Source organism: Heterodontus francisci, chromosome 28 (genome assembly GCF_036365525.1).
Source record: "Heterodontus francisci isolate sHetFra1 chromosome 28, sHetFra1.hap1, whole genome shotgun sequence".
Classification (NCBI taxonomy): Eukaryota; Metazoa; Chordata; class Chondrichthyes; order Heterodontiformes; family Heterodontidae; genus Heterodontus; species Heterodontus francisci.
In genome coordinates this window covers 18,691,280-18,710,090 of record NC_090398.1, presented here as the reverse complement: position 1 = coordinate 18,710,090, position 18,811 = coordinate 18,691,280, and the positions used below count along the sequence as shown (strand labels likewise).

Genomic DNA, 18,811 nt, shown 5'->3' with positions numbered 1-18,811 from the left:
ATTAGTGTAGGATTAGTATAAATGGGTGGTTGATGTTCGGCACAGACTCGGTGGGCTGAAGGGCCTGTTTCAGTGCTGTATCTCTAATCTAACCTGGACAATATGAAGGCTTAGGCTGATAAGTGGCAAGTAACATTCGCGCCACACTAGTGCCAGGCAATGACCATCTCCAAAAAGAGAGAATCGAACCACCTCCCCTTGACATTCAATGGCCTTCCCATCACTGAATCCCCTACTTTCAACATCTTAGGGGCTACCATTGACCAGAAACTGGAGCAGATATATAAATACCGTGGCTAAAACAGCAGGTCAGATCTAGGAATCCTGCGGCGAATAACTCACCTCCTGACTCCCCAAAGCCTGTCCACCATCTACAAGGTAGAAGTCAGTAGTGTCATGGAATACTCTCCACTTGCCTGGATGGGTGCAGCTCCAACAACACTCAAGAAGCTCGGCACCATCCAAGACAAAGCAGCCCGCTTGACTGGCATACCATTCACAAACATTCACTCCCTCCACCACCGACGCACAGTGGCAGCAGTGTGTACCATCTACAAGATGCACTGCAGCAACGCACCAAGGCTCCTTAGACAGCACCTTCCAAAACCGCAACCTCTACCAACTAGAAGGACAAGGGCAGCAAATGTATGTTAACACCACCACCTACAAGTTCCCCTCCAAGTCACACACCATCCTGATTTGGAACTATATCGCCATTCCTTCACTGTTGCTGGGTCAAAATCCTGGAACTCCCTTCCTAACAGCACTGTGGGTGTACCTACCCCACATGGACTGCAGTGGTTCAAGAAGGCAGCTCACCACCACCTTCTCAAGGGCAATTAGGGATGGGCCATAAATGCTGGCCAGGCCAACGACGACCACATCCCATGAATGAGTGAATAAAAAAAAGTCTCTGATGAGACACTTTATCAAATGCGTTGTGAAAGTTCACATAAATAACATCCATACACATTCTTCTGTTGACGACATTAGTCACCATTTCAAAAAGTCCAATCAGATCTGCAAGACATGACCTACCCTTTATAAATCCATACTGGTCTCCCTGAGCAATTGACATTTTTTTAAGTGTTTAATCACCTTGTCTTTAATTATAGTCTCTAGCAATTTCCCTGCAAGAGAGGTTTAGCTAACTGGTCTATAATTCCCAGGTTTCCCTCTCTCACCTCTCAAAGAGTGATGTTGACTTGTCTCTCTCTGATATTTCCCTCAGGTGAACTGCTTTTGATCCACACTCACCTTTATCTGGTAAAGGCCAAAACTCTCTGAAACTATTCTCAAATTTGAAGTTGGTAAGAAGTCCTGAGATGTACTTGTTAAGATAATGCATCATTTAATTCAACATCACACAATAACAATTCTCACCAGTACTGTTACATCATCCAGGAGGCAGTGATACAGAGGTGAAGTTTAATAAAACATTTCCAAGTGGAAGTCATTATACAAATCCAGGTGAGTACAGGTAACAAGTCCGTTCATCGACCCCTCAGTTTCCTCAGGATGTTTCACAGGGTCTTGCACCTTTTCACGATCTCATGGTTTACAGTCTCAGGTGATTCCATTTGAAAATTCAGTCCACAGTAAGTACACAATGTTTAATTTCCATGGTAACACCAGTACCTGCTCCCATGCTGGTGCCAGAAACACATTAAGTTCAGGATCCTTAAACACTACAAATGCTCACGATCACCCAGACAGAACAGTGGGATTCCCGACTGGCACTTTCCCCATTTCTCCTCTCGCAGTGCTGACCCATCCTGGGTGCACCAGTTTCAGGAACCTCCCCAATAGGATACTCTCTGGGTGACCCCATACACTGGGTATTGGTATCTATTGGACGGTGGGATCTATCCAAGCTGAACAGAGCCTGTCTCCATCCTGAACACACACAGGTTCACTTCCCAGCAGGGTCACTGGGTACTGATACTGAGTGTGAACCCTGGATAATGTAATTCCCAAACCCAGGGATATTGAGTGTAATTACCAGTGTCCCACTGCAGCCCAGACTGAGCCCCACCCTGGACCCTTCCTGTCTGTACATTTCCCCAGTGCCCCATTGGGGAACATTCAGTCCCAGATATCCTGCAGAAGCAGCGCTGTGGGGCCGGGCGGCTGAGTCACGTGACCATGTTGCTGGGCCTCTGATGTCACAATGGGAGATGACACTCGCTCAGCTCGAACTAGAAACAGTGAAACAGCCAATAGGATTTAAACCTGGAGCGCGGCCAATTAAAGGGGAAGGACAGAAAATTGGTGAAAAATATTCATAAAAATAGACCAGAAATGTTTACAAATTGAAATGTTCACACATCTACAACCACATCCAGTCCGGGTCTTCTATCCTGCAGCGACTTCAGCAGCCTCTTTCCATTTGAACTGAATTGATTTCCCAACAACCTGAAACAGATTAAGATTAAGGATTAAATAGCAAATAGAGAGATTGAACAACAGTGTAAATACAGGGAGACTGGGATTAATATTTCAATAATAAATACTGAGATATTACTGATAAGAGTGACTGAATCACATTTATATTTTATTTATTACATTAAGCATTAACACAAACACTCACCAGATATGCTCCAGACTCCTACAGTTCAGTATGAGATGGTGGAGAGCGGGGAAAGACTGTTCTGTGAAGGAGTTTGATCTCAGATCCAGAAACGTCAATGAATGGTTTGTACTGTGAAGAGAGATGAGATCCTTGACACAAGAATCTGAGAGACCGACACGCCGTAGACTGGGGATCAGAGAGAGAAATAACAGGAATCAGTGTAAATCTCCACGGTTTATTAATAACACTATTACTGATATTAATAATAATGTTCACTATCCTATTATAAACATAATCTCACACAGTCTGGTACTTACTGTTCTACTCTGTAAAGGCAGCTGGTGAAGTATAATACTGGAGCTAATCTTTACTCAGTCGTAGATATATTTAGAGTTAAACATTACAAGCACACACCTCCTCACTCAACCATACACAGTTTCAATAAGTGTCTCTTTGTATGTGCTCAATTGAAACCACCTGAATCTTACCTACCTGAAGACTGGAGCAGCGGCAGGTGGGGACCTGTGAGGAACTGAATTGGAGAGGGACCTATGTAAAGAGACAGTGGGGCTCGAGGCCCTTACCTACCTGAAGACTGAAGCAGCGGCAGGTGGGGACCTGTGAGGAACTGAATTGGAGAGGGACCTAGGTAAAGAGACAGTGGGGCTCGAGGCCCTTACCTACCTGAAGACCGGAGCGGCGAAAAGAGGACCTGGGAGGAGGCGGATCCGGAGCGGGATTCAAGTCCCTTATTTACCTGGCAGGGCAGCTCGGCAACATGGAGTGCTCCTCCTGTGCAATGTTGGAAGTCAGGAACACTTCCAGTGTGAAGGAAGTGTCTCCAGCTGCAGCTACTCAAAATTCTCGTTTCGGATTTGGAGCGGTGGCTGGGAACAGTGTGGAGCATCCGCGAGGCTGAGATCATCGTGGATAGCAAGTACAGGGAGGTGGTCACACCGCAGGTAAAGACTGCTGAGGCAGAAAGGGAATGGGTGACTGCCAGGCAGAGTAGAAGAATTAAGCAGGTAGTGCAGGAGTCCCCTGGGTCCATCTCCCTCTCTAACAGATATTCCGCTTTGAATACTGTTGGAGGAGATAGTTTCTCAGGGGTGTGTAGCAAGAGACAAGTCTGTGGCACCACGGGTGGCTCGGCTGCACAGGATGGGAGGAAAAAGAGTAGGAGAGCTGCAGTGATAGGGGATTCTATCGTAAGGGGTACAGATAGGTGTTTCTGTGGCCACAAATGTGACTCCAATGATGGTATGTTGCCTCCCTGATGCTCGGGTCAAGGATGTCACAGAATGGCTGCAGGACATTCTGAAGGGCGAGGGTAGGACATTCTGAAGGGCGAGGGTAAACAGTCAGAGGTCATAGTTCACATTGGAACCAACAATACAGGTAGAAAGAGGGATGAGGTCCTGCAACAAGAAATTAGGGAGCTAGGTAGCAGATTAAAAAGCAGGGTCTCAAAGACTGTAATCTCTGAATTACTCCCGGTGCCACGTGCTGGTGAGTATCGGAATCCGAGGATAGAGCAGATGAATGCGTGGCTGAAGACGTGATGCAGGAGGGAGGGCTTTAGTTTCCTGGATCACTGGGTCTGTTTCTGGTGTAGGTGGGACCTGTACAAGTTGGATGGGTTGCACCTGAACTGGAACGGTACCAACATCCTTGCAGGGAGGTTTGCTGCTGCTGTTGGGAGTGGGGGTGGGGCGAGGGGGGGTGGTGTTTAACCTAATTTGGCAGGGGGATGGGATAAAGAGTGGAGTTACAGTAGGGGTGATGCTCAGTCAAATATAGAAGAGAAACTGAGTCAGTCTGGAAGGCAGAACAAATATAGACCTGTTGAGGCACAAGTAAAGGCTGGAATGCATCTATTTTAATGCAAGGAGTCTTACAAGTAAGGCAGATGGATTGAGGGTGTTGATTAACACATGGCAATATGATATTATTGCTATCACAGAGACATGGTTGAGGGAAGGGCAGGACTGGCAGCTCAATATTCCAGGGTATAGTAAAACAGGAGGTGGCATTGCACTGTCGATCAAGGAGTCAATTACTGTAGTAAGGAGGGATGATATCTTAGAAGGTTCCTCAAATCAGGCCATATGGGTAGAACTTAAAAACAAAAAGGGGGCAATCACTTGGCTGGGAGTGTACTACAGGCCTCCAAATAGTCAGGGAGAAATAGAGGAGCAGATATGTAGGCAAATCTCAGAGAGGTGTAAAATATTAAAGGACTAATAGTAGGGGATTTCAACTTCCTCAGTATTAACTGGGATGGTCTTAGTTCAAAAGGCTTAAAGGGGGCGGAATTCTTAAAATGTGTACAGGAGAGCTTTTTGAGCCAGTACGGGGGGTGGTACTGGACCTAATCCTAGGGAATGAAGCCAGACAAGTGGTAGAAATGTCAGTGGGGGACCATTTCGGGGATAGTGACCATAACTCTGTGAGGTTTAAGGTAGTTATGGAAAAGGACAAAGATGGACCAGAAATAAAGGTATTGAATTGGGGGAAGGCTGATTTCAATATGATAAAACAGGATCTGGCCAAAGTGGACTGGGAGCAGCTACTTATAGGAAAGTCTACATCAGACCAGTGGAAGTCATTCAAAAAGGAAATAGTGAGAGTTCAGGGCCAACATGTTCCCGTAAAGGTGAAGGGTAGGACCAATAAGTCCAGGGAACCCTGGATGTTAAGGGATATAGAGGATTGGATAAGGAAAGAAAAGTAGGCTTACGGCAGATACAGAACAGCGGAGGCCCTAGAGGAGTATAGGAAGTGTGGGGGCGGGGGGTACTTAAAAGAAATAATTAGGAGAGCGAAGAAGAGGCATGAAAAAACACTGGCAGGCAAGTTAAAAGAAAATCCTAAGGTGTTTAATAAGAATATTAAGGGCAAGAGGATAAGCAAGGAAAGAGCAGGGCCCATTAGGGACCAAAGTGACAATCTGTGTGTGGAGCTGGAGAACATAGGTGAGGTTTTAAATGATTACTTTTCATCTGTGTTCACCATGGAGAAGGACGATGTAGGTGTAGAGATCAGGGAGGGGGATTGTGATATACTCGAACAAAGTAGCACTGAAAGGGAGGAGGTATTAATGGTTTTAACGGGCTTAAAAGTGGATAAATCCCCAGGCCCAGATGAGATGTATCCCAGGCTGTTATGTAAGGCAAAGGAAAAGATAGCAGGGGCTCTGACACAAATTTTCAAATCCTCTCTGTCCACAGGAGAGGTGCCAGAGGACTGGAGGACAGCGAATGTGTTACCATTATGCAAGAAGGGTAGCAGGGATAAATCAGGTAATTACAGGCCAGTGAGTCTAACATTAGTGGTAGGGAAACTATTGGAAAAAATTCTGAGGGACAGGATTAATCTCCAATTGGAGAGGCAGGGATTAATCAGGGATAGTCAGCTCGGCTTTGCCAGGGGGAGATCATGCCTACCAAACTTGATTGAATTTTTCGAGGAGTTGACTAAATGTGTAGATGAGGGTAATGCAGTTGATGTAGTCTACATGGGCTTCAGTAAGGCTTTTGATAAGGTCCCGCATGGGAGATTGGTTAAGAAGGTAAGAGCCCATGGGATCCAGGGCAAATTGGCAAACTGGATCCAAAATTGGTTTAGTGGCAGGAAGCAGAAGGGGATGGTGAAGGGTTGTTTTTGCGATTGGAAGCCTGTGACCAGTGGTGTGCCGCAGGGGTCGGTGCTGGGACTCTTGCTGTTTGTAGTGTACATTAATGATTTTGACGTCAATCTAAGAGGTATGATCAGTAAGTTTGCAGATGACACAAAAATTGGTGGTGTCGTAAATAGTGAGGAGGAAAGCCTGAGATTACAGGATGATATAGATGTGCTGGGGCAGAGCAGTGGCAAATGGAATTTAACGCTGAGAGGTGTGAGGTGATGCATTTTGGGAGGACTAACAATGCATGAGAATATACAATGGGTTGTCGGTCGGACCCTAGGAAGTACAGAGGGTCAGAGGGGCCTTGGTGTACTTGTGCATAGATCACTGAAGGCAGCAGCACAGGTAGATAAGGTGGCTGGAAGGCAGATGAGATACTTACCTTTATTAGTCGAGGCATAAAATATAAGAGCAGGGAGGTTATGTTGGAGCTGTATAAAACGCAAGTTAGGCCACAGATGGAATACTGATCACATTATAGGAACGATGTGATTACACTGGAGAATGCGCAGAGGAGATTCACCAGATGTTGTCTGGGCTGGAGCAAATCAGCTATGAAGAGAGACTGGAGAAGGCTGAGGGGGGACCTGATTGAGGTATACAAAATTATGAGGGGCATAGATAGGGTAGATAGTAAGAAACTTTTTCCCTTAGCGGAGGGGTCAATAACCAGGGGGCATAGATTTAGGGTAAGGGGCAGGAGGTTTAGAGGGGATGTAAGGAAACATTTTTCACCTAGAAGGTGGTTGGAATCTGGAACACACTGCCTGAAGGGGAGGTAGAGGCAGGAACCCTCAATATTTAAGAAGCATTCAGATGAGCACTTGAAACGCCATAACATACAAAGCTACAGGCCAAGTGCTGGAAAATGGAATTAGAATAGATAGGTGCTTGATGGCTGGCACAGACATGATGGGCTGAAGGGCCTGTTTCTGTGCTGTATAATGCTATGACTCTCTTTGACCACCGCCCACATATTAAACGCCATTAATATACAATTAACAGATTCCCTTCATTCAATTTCAACAAAAAAATCAAATCAAAAACCTCCAGACTGTTAACTAAGGTAGACGCCCATGGAGTTGAGGGCAAATTATTGACATGGTTTGGAAGTTGGTTGAGTGGTAGGTGACAGAGAGTGGGGATAATGGGTAAGTACTCTGATTGGCAGGATGTGACTAGTGGTGTCCTGCAGGGATCTGTGTTGGGGCCTCAATTATTCACATTATTCATTAACTACTTGGATGATGGGATAGTGAGTCATATATCCAAATTTGCTGATGATGCAAAGTTAGGCAGAGTGGGCAAAACTGTGGCAGATGGATTTCAATGTGGGCAAGTGTGAGGTTATCCATTTTGGACCAAAAAAGGATAGAGCAGGGTACTTTCTAAATGTGAAGAGGTAAGTACAGTGGATGTCCAAAGAGACTTGGCGGTTCAGATGCATAGATCTTTAAAATGCCATGAGCATTGCAGAAAATAATCAAAAAGGCTAATGGAATGCTAGCCTCTATATCTAGAGGATTGGAGTGTAAAGACACAGTGGTTATGCTGCAGCTGTACAAAACACTGGTGAGACCCCACTTGGAGCACTGGGAGCAGTTCTGGGTACCACACCTTAGGAAGGATATATTGGCCTTGGAGGGAGTGCAACGTAGGTTTACAAGAATGATACCTGGACTACAGGGGTTATGTTACGAGCAGAGATTACACAAATTAGGCCTGTTTTTGCGAGAATTTAGAAGGTTAAGGGGTGATCTGATTGAAGTCTTCAAGATATTAACAGGAAAAGACAGGCTCGGTAAAGATAAACTATTTCCACTGGTTGGAGATTCTGAAGGGAGAATAGTCTAAAAATTAGGGCCAGACCGTTCAGGAGTGATGTTAGGAAGCACCTCTTCACGCAAAGGGTGGTAGTGGTTTGGAACTTTCTCCCACAAACAGCAGTTGAAACTAGAACAGTTATTAATTTTAAATCTGAGATAGATTTTTGTTAAGCAAAGCTATTAAGGGATATGGGTCGAAGGCAGGTATATGGAGTTAGGCCGCGGGTCAGCCATGATCTCATTGAATGGTGGGACAGGCTCGAGGGGCTGAATGGCCTACTCCTATTCCTATCTTCCTATGTTCCTATATATTCTGTAAAAAGCATTACATTATGAAATCCTCAAGGACCACTAACAATTTCTTCATTCAAGAATTTCCTTTTGTAAATAAGACAGTTGATGACTTGCATCTACCCATTTAATTTTAGAGATTTCCTTTCTCTCCGGCATTTCTTTCAAGCCAGCAAGGTCGATCTGCAACCTTTTCTGACGCTTTGTTGTAACATGTGCATTATCCAACAATGAACAATTATCTGCAAAACATTCAATGAGTATGTGATCTTCAGTAAACCCCTTGTATAGAATCTCACTTACAATATTTGACAAATAGAATCCCATATCCACTGTCTCCACAAGGGCCAGTGTGTCAATCAGTTGAAGTACTTTTAACAACCCTTTTTATTTTCTTAGCTTCCCAAGCTGAAGGACAGTATCTCCCATTTTCACCCATCAGTAATATTATGAAACCAGCTGCACTAGAATACCCATCAGGAAGATTAGCATGTGAACCATCGCTAAAAATGACTAGTTTCATGTTCTTTGGGTCACTTTGGGATGGGAACTTAAGCACACATGTATTCAGATTTAATCAATTTAATTATAGAATGTTTTAAGGGTAAATAAAACATTCTCGACTTTAGGGTGTTTCATTGTAACACTTCACTCCAACACATAAAAATTAGTCTCTGGTCTTGTCTGACGGCCCAAACAGTTCAACTGACCAATCAAGTTTCACAATTGTTCTGTCTCTTCTTCAGATATAACATCATCTTTCTGTGATGTCCGAGTACGATTAACTGGGAGGGGAGTAACACCCACTAAATAGGATTGTTGATTCAAAATTATTTCAGACCTACTCTGCTTAATATCTAAACCAATATATTTCAAAATTCCACAAGACTGACTCCCTGTTTTAAATTCTATTCTAATGTTATTAATAACACCTTTCTCAAATTCCGCAGTATCACCACATCAGAAATCAACATGTATCATAAAGATGTCTGAAATTTTCCCTTTATGATACCAATAAAACTTTGCGGGATCTGTTTTGAGTTGAACTATTTCAGCAAAACAGATCTCACCGTAAAATACCACACGTTGGAAGCATCATTCAGGCCATACGTGCATTTGTTTAGTTTTCATAGTTTCCCTTCTGCATCCACTGTCTCTTTGCGAAGTTTCAGAAACACACCTCTCTGAAAGGTATCGCCCTGCAGAAATGCAGCTTTCAGGTCAATTGATCTCCACTCCCATGAATATGTGACCAAAAGAGCTAAAACGATTTTCAAGATTACTTTTCCAGCTGTGGGAGAGCCCACTCCAACATCTGTATCACCCGGTCATTCTTCAAACCGCCCAGCAACCAGCCTGGCTTTAGCCTTATCAGTCCCATCTACAAGGACCTTTTCAGTACAAATCCACCCATGTGACAAGGCTGCTTGCCCCTGATCTGGTATCAGAGTAAACTCCGACTGTCTCCAACTATCTAATTCCCTTTGTTTTACTTCTCTTAATAGTTTATCCTCAAGTTTATTGGCAACCAATAAAACTTCGCAAACATGAGGACTTCTGCTTCTAGTTCTGTTCAGAGACTGTTCTGTGACTTTAATTTCATTGTGTAATCTATTCAAGTTACAGCCTCTACTTGCACTTTTATATCTGTCGGGCCAATTAGTGTGAGATCTCCCTCTTACACTATCGAGGCTCTTTCTCCAGTACCTGATTTTTTCTGATACAAGGGTCTCCTCCAGATCCACTATCAGAACGTGCACTGTGCTTTCATACCCTCCACTCTTTCATCCCATTCTACCAGTCCACACTTCTTGACCATAATCCTGCACATTAAACAATATTTAAATTTGCCAGTAGCTTTTCCTGCACGTCCCACAATTATCATATTCCTGCATTAACTTGACCCCTCTGGAATATGTGTCACCCAAGTTTCTGAGCAATTGGTCTTTGGATGTGATAGCTCTGTTCTGTGTGTCATGATCACTCACAGTACCACTAACACACTGCTGCCACAGTCCTTCCCTGGTGGAGGGAGTGAATGTTTAAGGTGGTGAATGCGTGTTAATCAAGTGGGCTGCCTTATCCTGGATGTTGTTGAGCTTCCTGAGTGTTGTTGGAGCTGCCCTCATCCAGGCAAATAGACAGCATTCCATCACACTCTTGATTTGTGCCTTGTAGGTGGTAGACAGGTTTTGGGGAGTCAGGGGGAGGACTACTCACTGTAGAATTTCCAGCCTCTGACCTGCTCTTGTAGACACAGTATTTATACTGCTGCTCCAGTTCAGTTTCTGGTCAATGGTAACCCCCAGGATGTTGAAACTGTGGGATCCAGCGATGTTAATGCCATTGAATGTCAAGGGGAGATGGTTAGATTCTCTCTTGTTGGAGATGGGCATTGCCTGGCACTTGTTTAGCATGAATGTTACTTAGCATTTATCAGCCCAAGCCTGGATGTTGTCCGGGTCTTGCCTCATGGGGACATGGACTGCTTCAGTATCTGAGGAGTTGAGAATGGTAGATGGAGTATAATGTAGGGAAGTGTAAAGTTATTCACTTTGGTAGTAAAAATAGAAAAGCAGAGTGTTTTTTAAATGGTGTGAAACTTGTAAGTGTTGATGCTCAATGAGACTTGGGTGTGCTTGAATGTAGAAAGTTAGCACGCAGGTACAGCAAGAAAGTCGGAAAGCAAATGGCATGTTGGCCTTTATTGCAAGGGGATTGGAGTACAGGAATAAAGAAGTCTTGCTACAATTGTACAGAGTTTTGGTGAGACCACATCTGGAAATGCTGTGTACAGTTTTAGTCTCCACATTTAAGAAAGGATATACTTGCATTGGAGGCGGTACAGCGAAGGTTCACTAGACTGGTCCCTGGGATGAGGGGGTTGTCCTATGATGAGAGGCTGAGTAAATTGGCCCATACTCTATGGAGTTTAGAAGAATGAGAGGCAATCTCACGGAAACAGACAACATTCTGAAGGGACTGGATAGAGTAAACACAGAGATTGTTTCCACTGGTTGGGGAATCAAAAACAAGGGGCACAGCCTCAGGATTAGTGGCTGATCAGTTAGGACTGAGAAGAGGAAAAATTACTTCACTCAAAGGGTTGAGAATCTTCAGAATTCTCTACCCCAGAGGGTTGTGAATGCTCTATTGTTGAATACATTTAAGGCTGAGATAGAGAGATTTTCGGTCTCTCAGGGAATCAAGGGATATGACGAGCGGGTGGGAAAGTGAAGTTGAAGCTTAAGATTAGCCATGATCGTACTGAATGGTGGAGCAGGCTCGATGGGCCAAATGGTCTACTCCTGCTCCAATTTCTTGTGTTCTTGTGGCATTGTACATTGTACAATCATCACCGAACATCCTCACTTCTGACTTTATGACGGAAGGAAGGTCATTGATGAAGCAGCTGAAGATGGTTGAGCCGAGGGCACTACTCTGAGGAACTCCTGCAGTGATGTCCTGGAACTGAGATTATTGACCTCCAATAACCACAACTAAAGGCTGGCTCGGGTATAAAATTAAAACCGAACCCGGGCCCGACCCGACCACAGCCAACCCAAAGCCGACCCCTTTATTTTTTCTTGCGCCCGACCCGACCCAACATGCACCTCCATCATCTGTTCCAGCAGCTGGAGTTGTGGAGAATCATTGGTAAGCCTGATCCTGCGACTTCCCAGAAGCAATGTTCAGCCTGAGCCGACCTGAGCCCCGAATGCTGGACTTGGAATTTTGACCCGACACGATCTGAACCTAACACATGGTGTCAGGTCTCGTCAGGTTCGGGCTGGGTAGCCAGACTTTAACCACAACCATTAACCTTTGTGCTAGGTGTGACAACAATGTTATGAAGGTGCTTCCATTTTAAAAATATTTTTTGAGGACTCGTGTTCAAAAGACTGTGGAAATACCCGAGGAGATGCTTGACTTTTGTTTTAAAAAGGGTCATTGGAAGGACACTTGAGACTTTGTTTAAAAAAACACTTACTGGAAGTCACATGTCTTCAACTAAGTGAACACCAGAGGCCTTGCTGACTATTGAAGTTGTTTACAGAGAAGTCACATGTCTAGATGTTAGGAGTTGGTTTCATTTTGAACTGTTTGAATGGACAGCTGGGGTGTCAGCCTGCTAAGAGACGTCACCAGTTCATCCTGTTCCACTTCTTTGAGAACTCTGAGAATCCAGCGTGGGAACTGGAGAAACTGATGCAGCATTTCTCCTGAGAAGTTTCTGCAAGACCTTCTCTTCACATCTCCTGAACGAACTGCTTCTGAAAAGATCCCAATGACAAATGCATGTGTCTAGTGACCCCCGTCTACATGGATCTAGACCAATTGGAATATTCCATATCATATCCTTTTTCTCCAAGAATGAACAAGTACTTGGCCAAAGTATTTTTTTCTGTTTTTTTGTAAAGTTGATCTCTGCAGAGAAAGCATCTTTATTTTTCCTTTAACTGGTGTGTGTGTGTGTGTTGGGTTATTTCGAAGGGAATATATTTATACTTTCATATTTCAACCTGTGTGTTAATAAGCTTTGTATCTTTATGAAATGAGTCTTGTTTTATAATAAATTAATAATTTTGTTTATTATTAAAGGAACTTGGTTGGTAGATTTTTATTCAGAAACTAAAGTAGATGAAGTATATAATTGGCTGTATCAGTAACTGGGTAAAACATTTAAATATATGTTGTGACCTGTGGAGAAGTGGAACTAGAGAAAGACAGTGCACTCCTCCATCCTCGGTCATAACACCAACCAGTGGAGAGTTTTCCCTCTGATTCCCACTAACTTCAATTTGCCTCGGGCTCCTTGATGTCCCACTCGGTCAAATGCTGCCTCGATATCAAGGGCAATCACTTTCACCTCACCTGGTCGTATGGTTCAGATTCCGAGAACATCGGAGGGCAATCAAAGCCCAACAATTTACACTTGTTTTCAGCCATTTCTGATAATTGCTGTTAGGATTGTAGTTTTTTTGTCTGTTATTTTCCCCAGAATGTCTCCTGCATGCGCAGAGCATGTGCAGAGCGATCGACGACGTCATCACTGCGTCCGCACATTTGCCAGCTTGCCAGTATGGGTCCATGTACGCCCCCGTCAACGTCGCTACGTAATGATGACCGAGTGTTGCTTCACCCCTCAATGGCTGCGATCGCAATCTCCATCCCTCCAACAGTACCCCGCACCCTCCCGCTATCTGCACCTCAGTTACCTCTTTTTGTCCCTGCTCTCTCCTGCACCCACCTGCACGCCGCTCCCAACTCTTTGCCACTTCATCCCGCCTCGCTGCAAGCAACCTGGTGGCTCCCCCCCCACCACTTCTTTGGGTTGCGAGGCAGGGAGCGAGCAGCGGGAGGAACAACTAGCGGACGGGTGCAGGAGAGAATGGTGAAATGGAGTGACGAGCAGTCGGGAGCAGTGCGATGTTCGGTGTGGGAGGGCGCGGGTAAGAGAAGTGATGATTGTGGGAGGGAGTGGGGTATGGTTGTGGGTGGAGGTGGTAATCGTGGATTTAGTTTTTTTTGTGTTAAATTGTGCAGCGCCATTTTTATTACGAGCAGCTGCCTGAGACGTCGCAGACAGTGACATTTCTGTCTATGAGGCGACATTTGCACATGTGCCCATACTGCGCCACCTAGTGGTTGCGTTGTCAGCAAACACAGCCTTTTTTCATAGCCTTGGACCTTCACCTTGAGGCGACCATTCTCTGTTACCATATTCTACTCTGGAAATCCAATTGGTGAAGAATATTACTGGAGCTAATCTTTACTCAGGCTTCCATTAATTTACAGAGTTAAGCATTACATGCATACACATCCCCACTCAACCACACTACAGTTTAAATAAGTGCCTCTGTATATGTGCTCAAGTGAAATCCCAGTTAATGCCCACAACCTGCATACAATTAAACACAATTAATATACAGTTAGCACTTACTGCAGTTCCTGTATTTTACTGTCTGGGTTCCTCAGAACTGCAGACAGTAGTTTCACTCCTGAATCTCCTAGTTTATTATCGCTCAGGTTCAGATCAATCAGTGACCGGTTTGTACTGAGAGTGAAGGCGAAGTCCTCGATACAAGAAGCTGTGAGTTCGTTATTATAAAGCCTGGGATCAGAGAGAGAGAGAAATAACTGGAATCAGAGTAAATACCAGTGTTAATTAAGAACACTATTGCTGATACTAATAATAATGTTTATTGATAACACTATTATTGATACTAATAATAACATGCAGTGTTAGACATCCAGTTATTATAGACACAATCTCACACTGTCTGGTACTTACTCCAGTGTCTCTATTTTACAGTCCGGGTTCCTCAAAGCCTCAGACAGTAATTTCACTCCTGAATCTCCCAGTTTATTATCACTCAGGTCCAGAAACGTCAGTGATCGGTTTGTACTGAGAGCGGAGGCGAGATCCCCAGCACATGAATCCGAGATATTGTTTTTGCCCAGCCTGGGATCAAAGATGGAGAAGTAACAGGAATCAGAGTAAATCCACATTGTTTCTTGGTAACACCATGACTGATATTAATAACGTGCAGTGCTTAGCAATAACACTATTACTGATATTAATAATAATACAGTGTTTATTAATAACACTATTACTGATATTAATAGTAATAGTGTTTATTAATAACACTATTACTGATATTAATAGTAATGTACAGTGTCAGATACCCAGTTATTATAAACACAATCTCACACAGTCTGGTACTTACCACAGTTTCTGTATTTTACAGTCCGGGTTCCTCAAAGCCACAGACAGTAGTTTCACTCCTGAATCTCCCAGATTATTGGAATCCAGTCTAAACACAAACAGACAGAGAGTGAGAAACAAACTGAATCAAACCCTGGACCTGATACAATTCACTTTCTGTTTAATGTTACAAGAAACACTGAAAAAGACTTGAGGCAATTAACAACCAGATTTTCCTGTCACTGACAATGAATCTCACACTGTAGAAGTCCTCATATATTCAGGAGCTGTCAATAAAAATCAAAGAGGGAAGTAACAGTGTAGAAATGAGCAGAACGGCATGGCACTATGCTTGATGGGAAATGTAGCCAAGTTAGGAATAGTAGCTTTGCTGAGCTTTGATAGTATGATTTAAGTTTGTAGAAACCGCAATGAAATAGTTAAAAGTAAATGCTGATGATGTGAAGTTGTAGACTAGCCTACGCCAGTAGTTATAAGGACATCTGTTCCTTTATGGCATGATTGTGTAACTCTGTAGAAACAGTGATAACAGGACGCAGCTTGTAGCTAATATACAAGTTGAAAGTATAGCCACATATTCTTACAAAATGGAGTATTTACCCAAGGCATTGTGGGACAAGTTAGTTAGCTGGCAGTTTTGAGCCTGGTACTGCTCAGCACCGACGATCCGCCTGACAATGAGGGCCCCTCTTATCAGTGTAACTGCGGACTGTATGAAACACTCACGAATACAACTTGATAAAGATTACAGGATCACAGGACTCATGACAATTGTGGGAATCGAAACCAGAATGTTGTTTCTAACTCTTCTGCCGTTGCTAATTATCTTGATTATCTGTTTTCTTTTATCTTGCTGATGCAAAACAATATTATGTTAGTAACAAGTATGTATTGAGAATAGAGGGTATTGTTAACCTCAGTAACAGATGTACTGCATTGTTATCACTTGGTTGAAAGTTAAATTGTACCGCACTGATTGGTTAAACAAGGGGGTGTAGCACGAATCTTAATGTATAAACAGTAGTATCTGTATCACGAACAACACTTACTCTGGTGGACCCGACAGACTCTGTTGGAGTCAGTGCCGCTGTATCAGAGTAAGTCCGCCGGCTAATGCGCAAATAAAGATAAATTGATTTTACCTACACATCCGACTCGGTATATTTACTGAACCAGACTGAAGGCAAAAAGAACTCAGATTAACAACAGGACAGAAGGTAAGTGATAGGTTGGTGAGTATTAGTGTGTTTTTGTCTCTCTAAGTGACAGCATTTGAATAAAGTATTACTTGGGGAAATAAATCTATTACTTCAGTAAATTAATGAGATAAATCAATCAATTAATACATTTATTATTGTTTTAAAAGACCTAATTACATTTATTCATGTTATCAATAAGCAAATTAATTATAAAAGATTAGAGATGACAGGGCAGGCTACGTGTTGGGACTGTAGGATGTGGGAGTTTGTGGATAGTGAGACTGTCCTGCATTCCCACACCAGCAGGAAATGTCTCCATCTTCAGTCCTTCCAGCTCAGAGTCAATGGGCTGGAATGTGAGTTAGAGACATTCCCAAACATAAGGGAGGGGGAGGAATTTCTTCACAGTTTTATCCAGAACACACTCACAGCTCAGAGAAAATCACAGGTTCAAGAACAGCATTGTTAGGGAGCAGCGTGGTGAGGACTTATGAGAGGTTGAGAAGGAGGGCCCTCAAACACAGGTCATGTCCAAAAGGTACAATGTACATGTTACCTGTGAGGACAAGGAAGAAGACTGTGGGGAGGACAGTCACAATATAGACCAAGGTACTGTTGCTCAGAAGACTGTCCAAGGGGGAAAGAGCAGAATAGAATGTGGTAGTGATAAGGGTTTCTATAATTAGAGGGATGGATAGCGTCCTCTGCAGCCATGAATGAGAATCCTGTCGGACGCGTTGTCTACAAGGTGCCAGGGTAAGGGATATCTTATGGTGACAGGAGAGCAATTTGGAAGGGGAGGGAATAATCCAGTTGTCGTGGTCGATGTCGGAACAAACGACATATGTAGCAACCGGGAGGAGATCCTGCTGAGGGAATATCAGGTGTTAGGAGCTAAATTAAAAAGCAGGATCTCAAGGGCAATAATCACTGGATTATTTCCCAAGCCACATGCAAATTGGCAAAGAAACAGTCAGATCAGGAGAATTAAAGTGTGGCTAAAGAACTGGTGTGGGAAAGAGGGGTTCCTTTAAATGAAACATTGGCACTGGAACTGTCACAGGAAGGAGTTATACTGAGTTTACAGACTCCACCTGAACCGGGATGGGACCTGTGTCCCAGTGGAAAGGGTAAATAGGTAAAGGCTTTAAACTAATAAGACAGGGCAGGGTGGGGGATGGGCGGGGGGGGGGGGGGAGATGGGGAGGGATGAAGAGAAAATGAAATCAGCCTGAATAGAAATAATGCAGGAAAAAAAAAATAAGTGAGGGCTTCGATGGAAAGGAGGTAAATTGAATTATGGAGCGTGATTGCAAAAAGATGGTTTAAAAAAAAGTAAGAGGAACTGCTATTACAAATGATTTAAACTTTTCATCCAGCAATACACACAGTGCCTGTAATAAAACAGGGGAACTGGAGGCAATACTACATTGTGAGGATCCATATTAGGGATTACTGAGACATTGCTGTGGAAAAATCTGGACTGAGCATTAAACATTGCAGGATATAAACTACTTAGAAAAGATAGAGAGGAAATTGGGGAGGTGGAGTAGCTGTACTTAATACTGAAAACAATGGCAGTAGCAAAAAGTGACATGGACATCAGCAAGACAGAAAGCTAGTCTAATGATAGCCATGAAACCATTGTCGATTGTTGCAAAAACCCATCTGGTTCACGAATGTCCTTGAGGGAAGGAAATCTGCTGTCCTTACCTGGTCTGGCCTACATGTGACTCCAGACCCACAGCAATGTGGTTGACTCTTAAATGCACTGAAATGGCCTAGCAAGCCACTCAGTTGTATCTGACTGCTACGAAGTCAATAAAAATGAAACCAGACGGACCACCCTGCATCGATGTAGGCAGCAGAAACGACGACAAACCCAGCCCTGTCGACCCTGAAAAGTCCTCCTTTACTAACATCTGGGAGCTTGTGCCAAAGTTGGGAGAGCTGTCCCACAGACTAGTCAAGCAACAGCCTGACATAGTCATACTCATGGAATCATACTTTGCAGGCAATGTCCCAGACACTGCCATCACCATCCCCTGTCCCACCGGCAGGACAGACCCAGCAGAGGTGGCGGCACAGTGGTACACAGTCGGGAGTTGCCGTGGGAATCCTCATCATTGACTCTGGACCCCATGCAGTCTCATGGCGTGAGGTCAAACATGGGCAAGGTAATCTCCTACTGATTACCACCTACCGCCCTCCCTCAGCTGATGAGTCAGTACTCCCCCATGTTGAACAGCACTTGGAGGAAGCACTTAGGGTGGCAATGGCACAAAATGTACTCTTGGTGGGGGACTTAAATGAGCTCCCACATGGGAGATCACAGCGGCTCTGATGTGCGTGGCCCGCATTTTCCACCCACTGCCAGGAGTAGCGGCTAGTCTTAAAATCCAGCTCAATAAGTTGAGGGGGGAAGTGAAGAGCAAAGAGCATTAGACTGGAAAAGAGAGAATCTGAAAATGGACTGGCAGTTAATGTAAAAGGGAACCCAAAAAT

At 43.9% G+C, this 18,811-nt stretch overlaps 1 protein-coding gene across 3 annotated transcripts in view; it reads right to left on the bottom strand.

Annotated features, from left to right (window-relative positions):
* Nucleotides 1-1,350: 1,350 nt before the first annotated feature.
* Nucleotides 1,351-18,811, bottom strand: part of LOC137385111 (NACHT, LRR and PYD domains-containing protein 3-like) — a 168,436-nt gene continuing 150,975 nt past the window's right edge. For 2 of the 3 annotated variants that reach the window (XM_068059892.1, XM_068059891.1), the window contains exons 8-12: nucleotides 15,109-15,195; nucleotides 14,673-14,843; nucleotides 14,322-14,492; nucleotides 2,591-2,758; nucleotides 1,351-2,415 (exon numbers count right to left, since the gene is read on the bottom strand). In XM_068059892.1, coding sequence (XP_067915993.1) covers nucleotides 2,322-2,415; nucleotides 2,591-2,758; nucleotides 14,322-14,492; nucleotides 14,673-14,843; nucleotides 15,109-15,195 — 691 coding nt within the window. In that variant the 3' untranslated portion in view covers nucleotides 1,351-2,321. The remainder of the gene's footprint in view (nucleotides 2,416-2,590; nucleotides 2,759-14,321; nucleotides 14,493-14,672; nucleotides 14,844-15,108; nucleotides 15,196-18,811) is intronic. The other variant, XM_068059893.1, reaches the window with a different exon arrangement.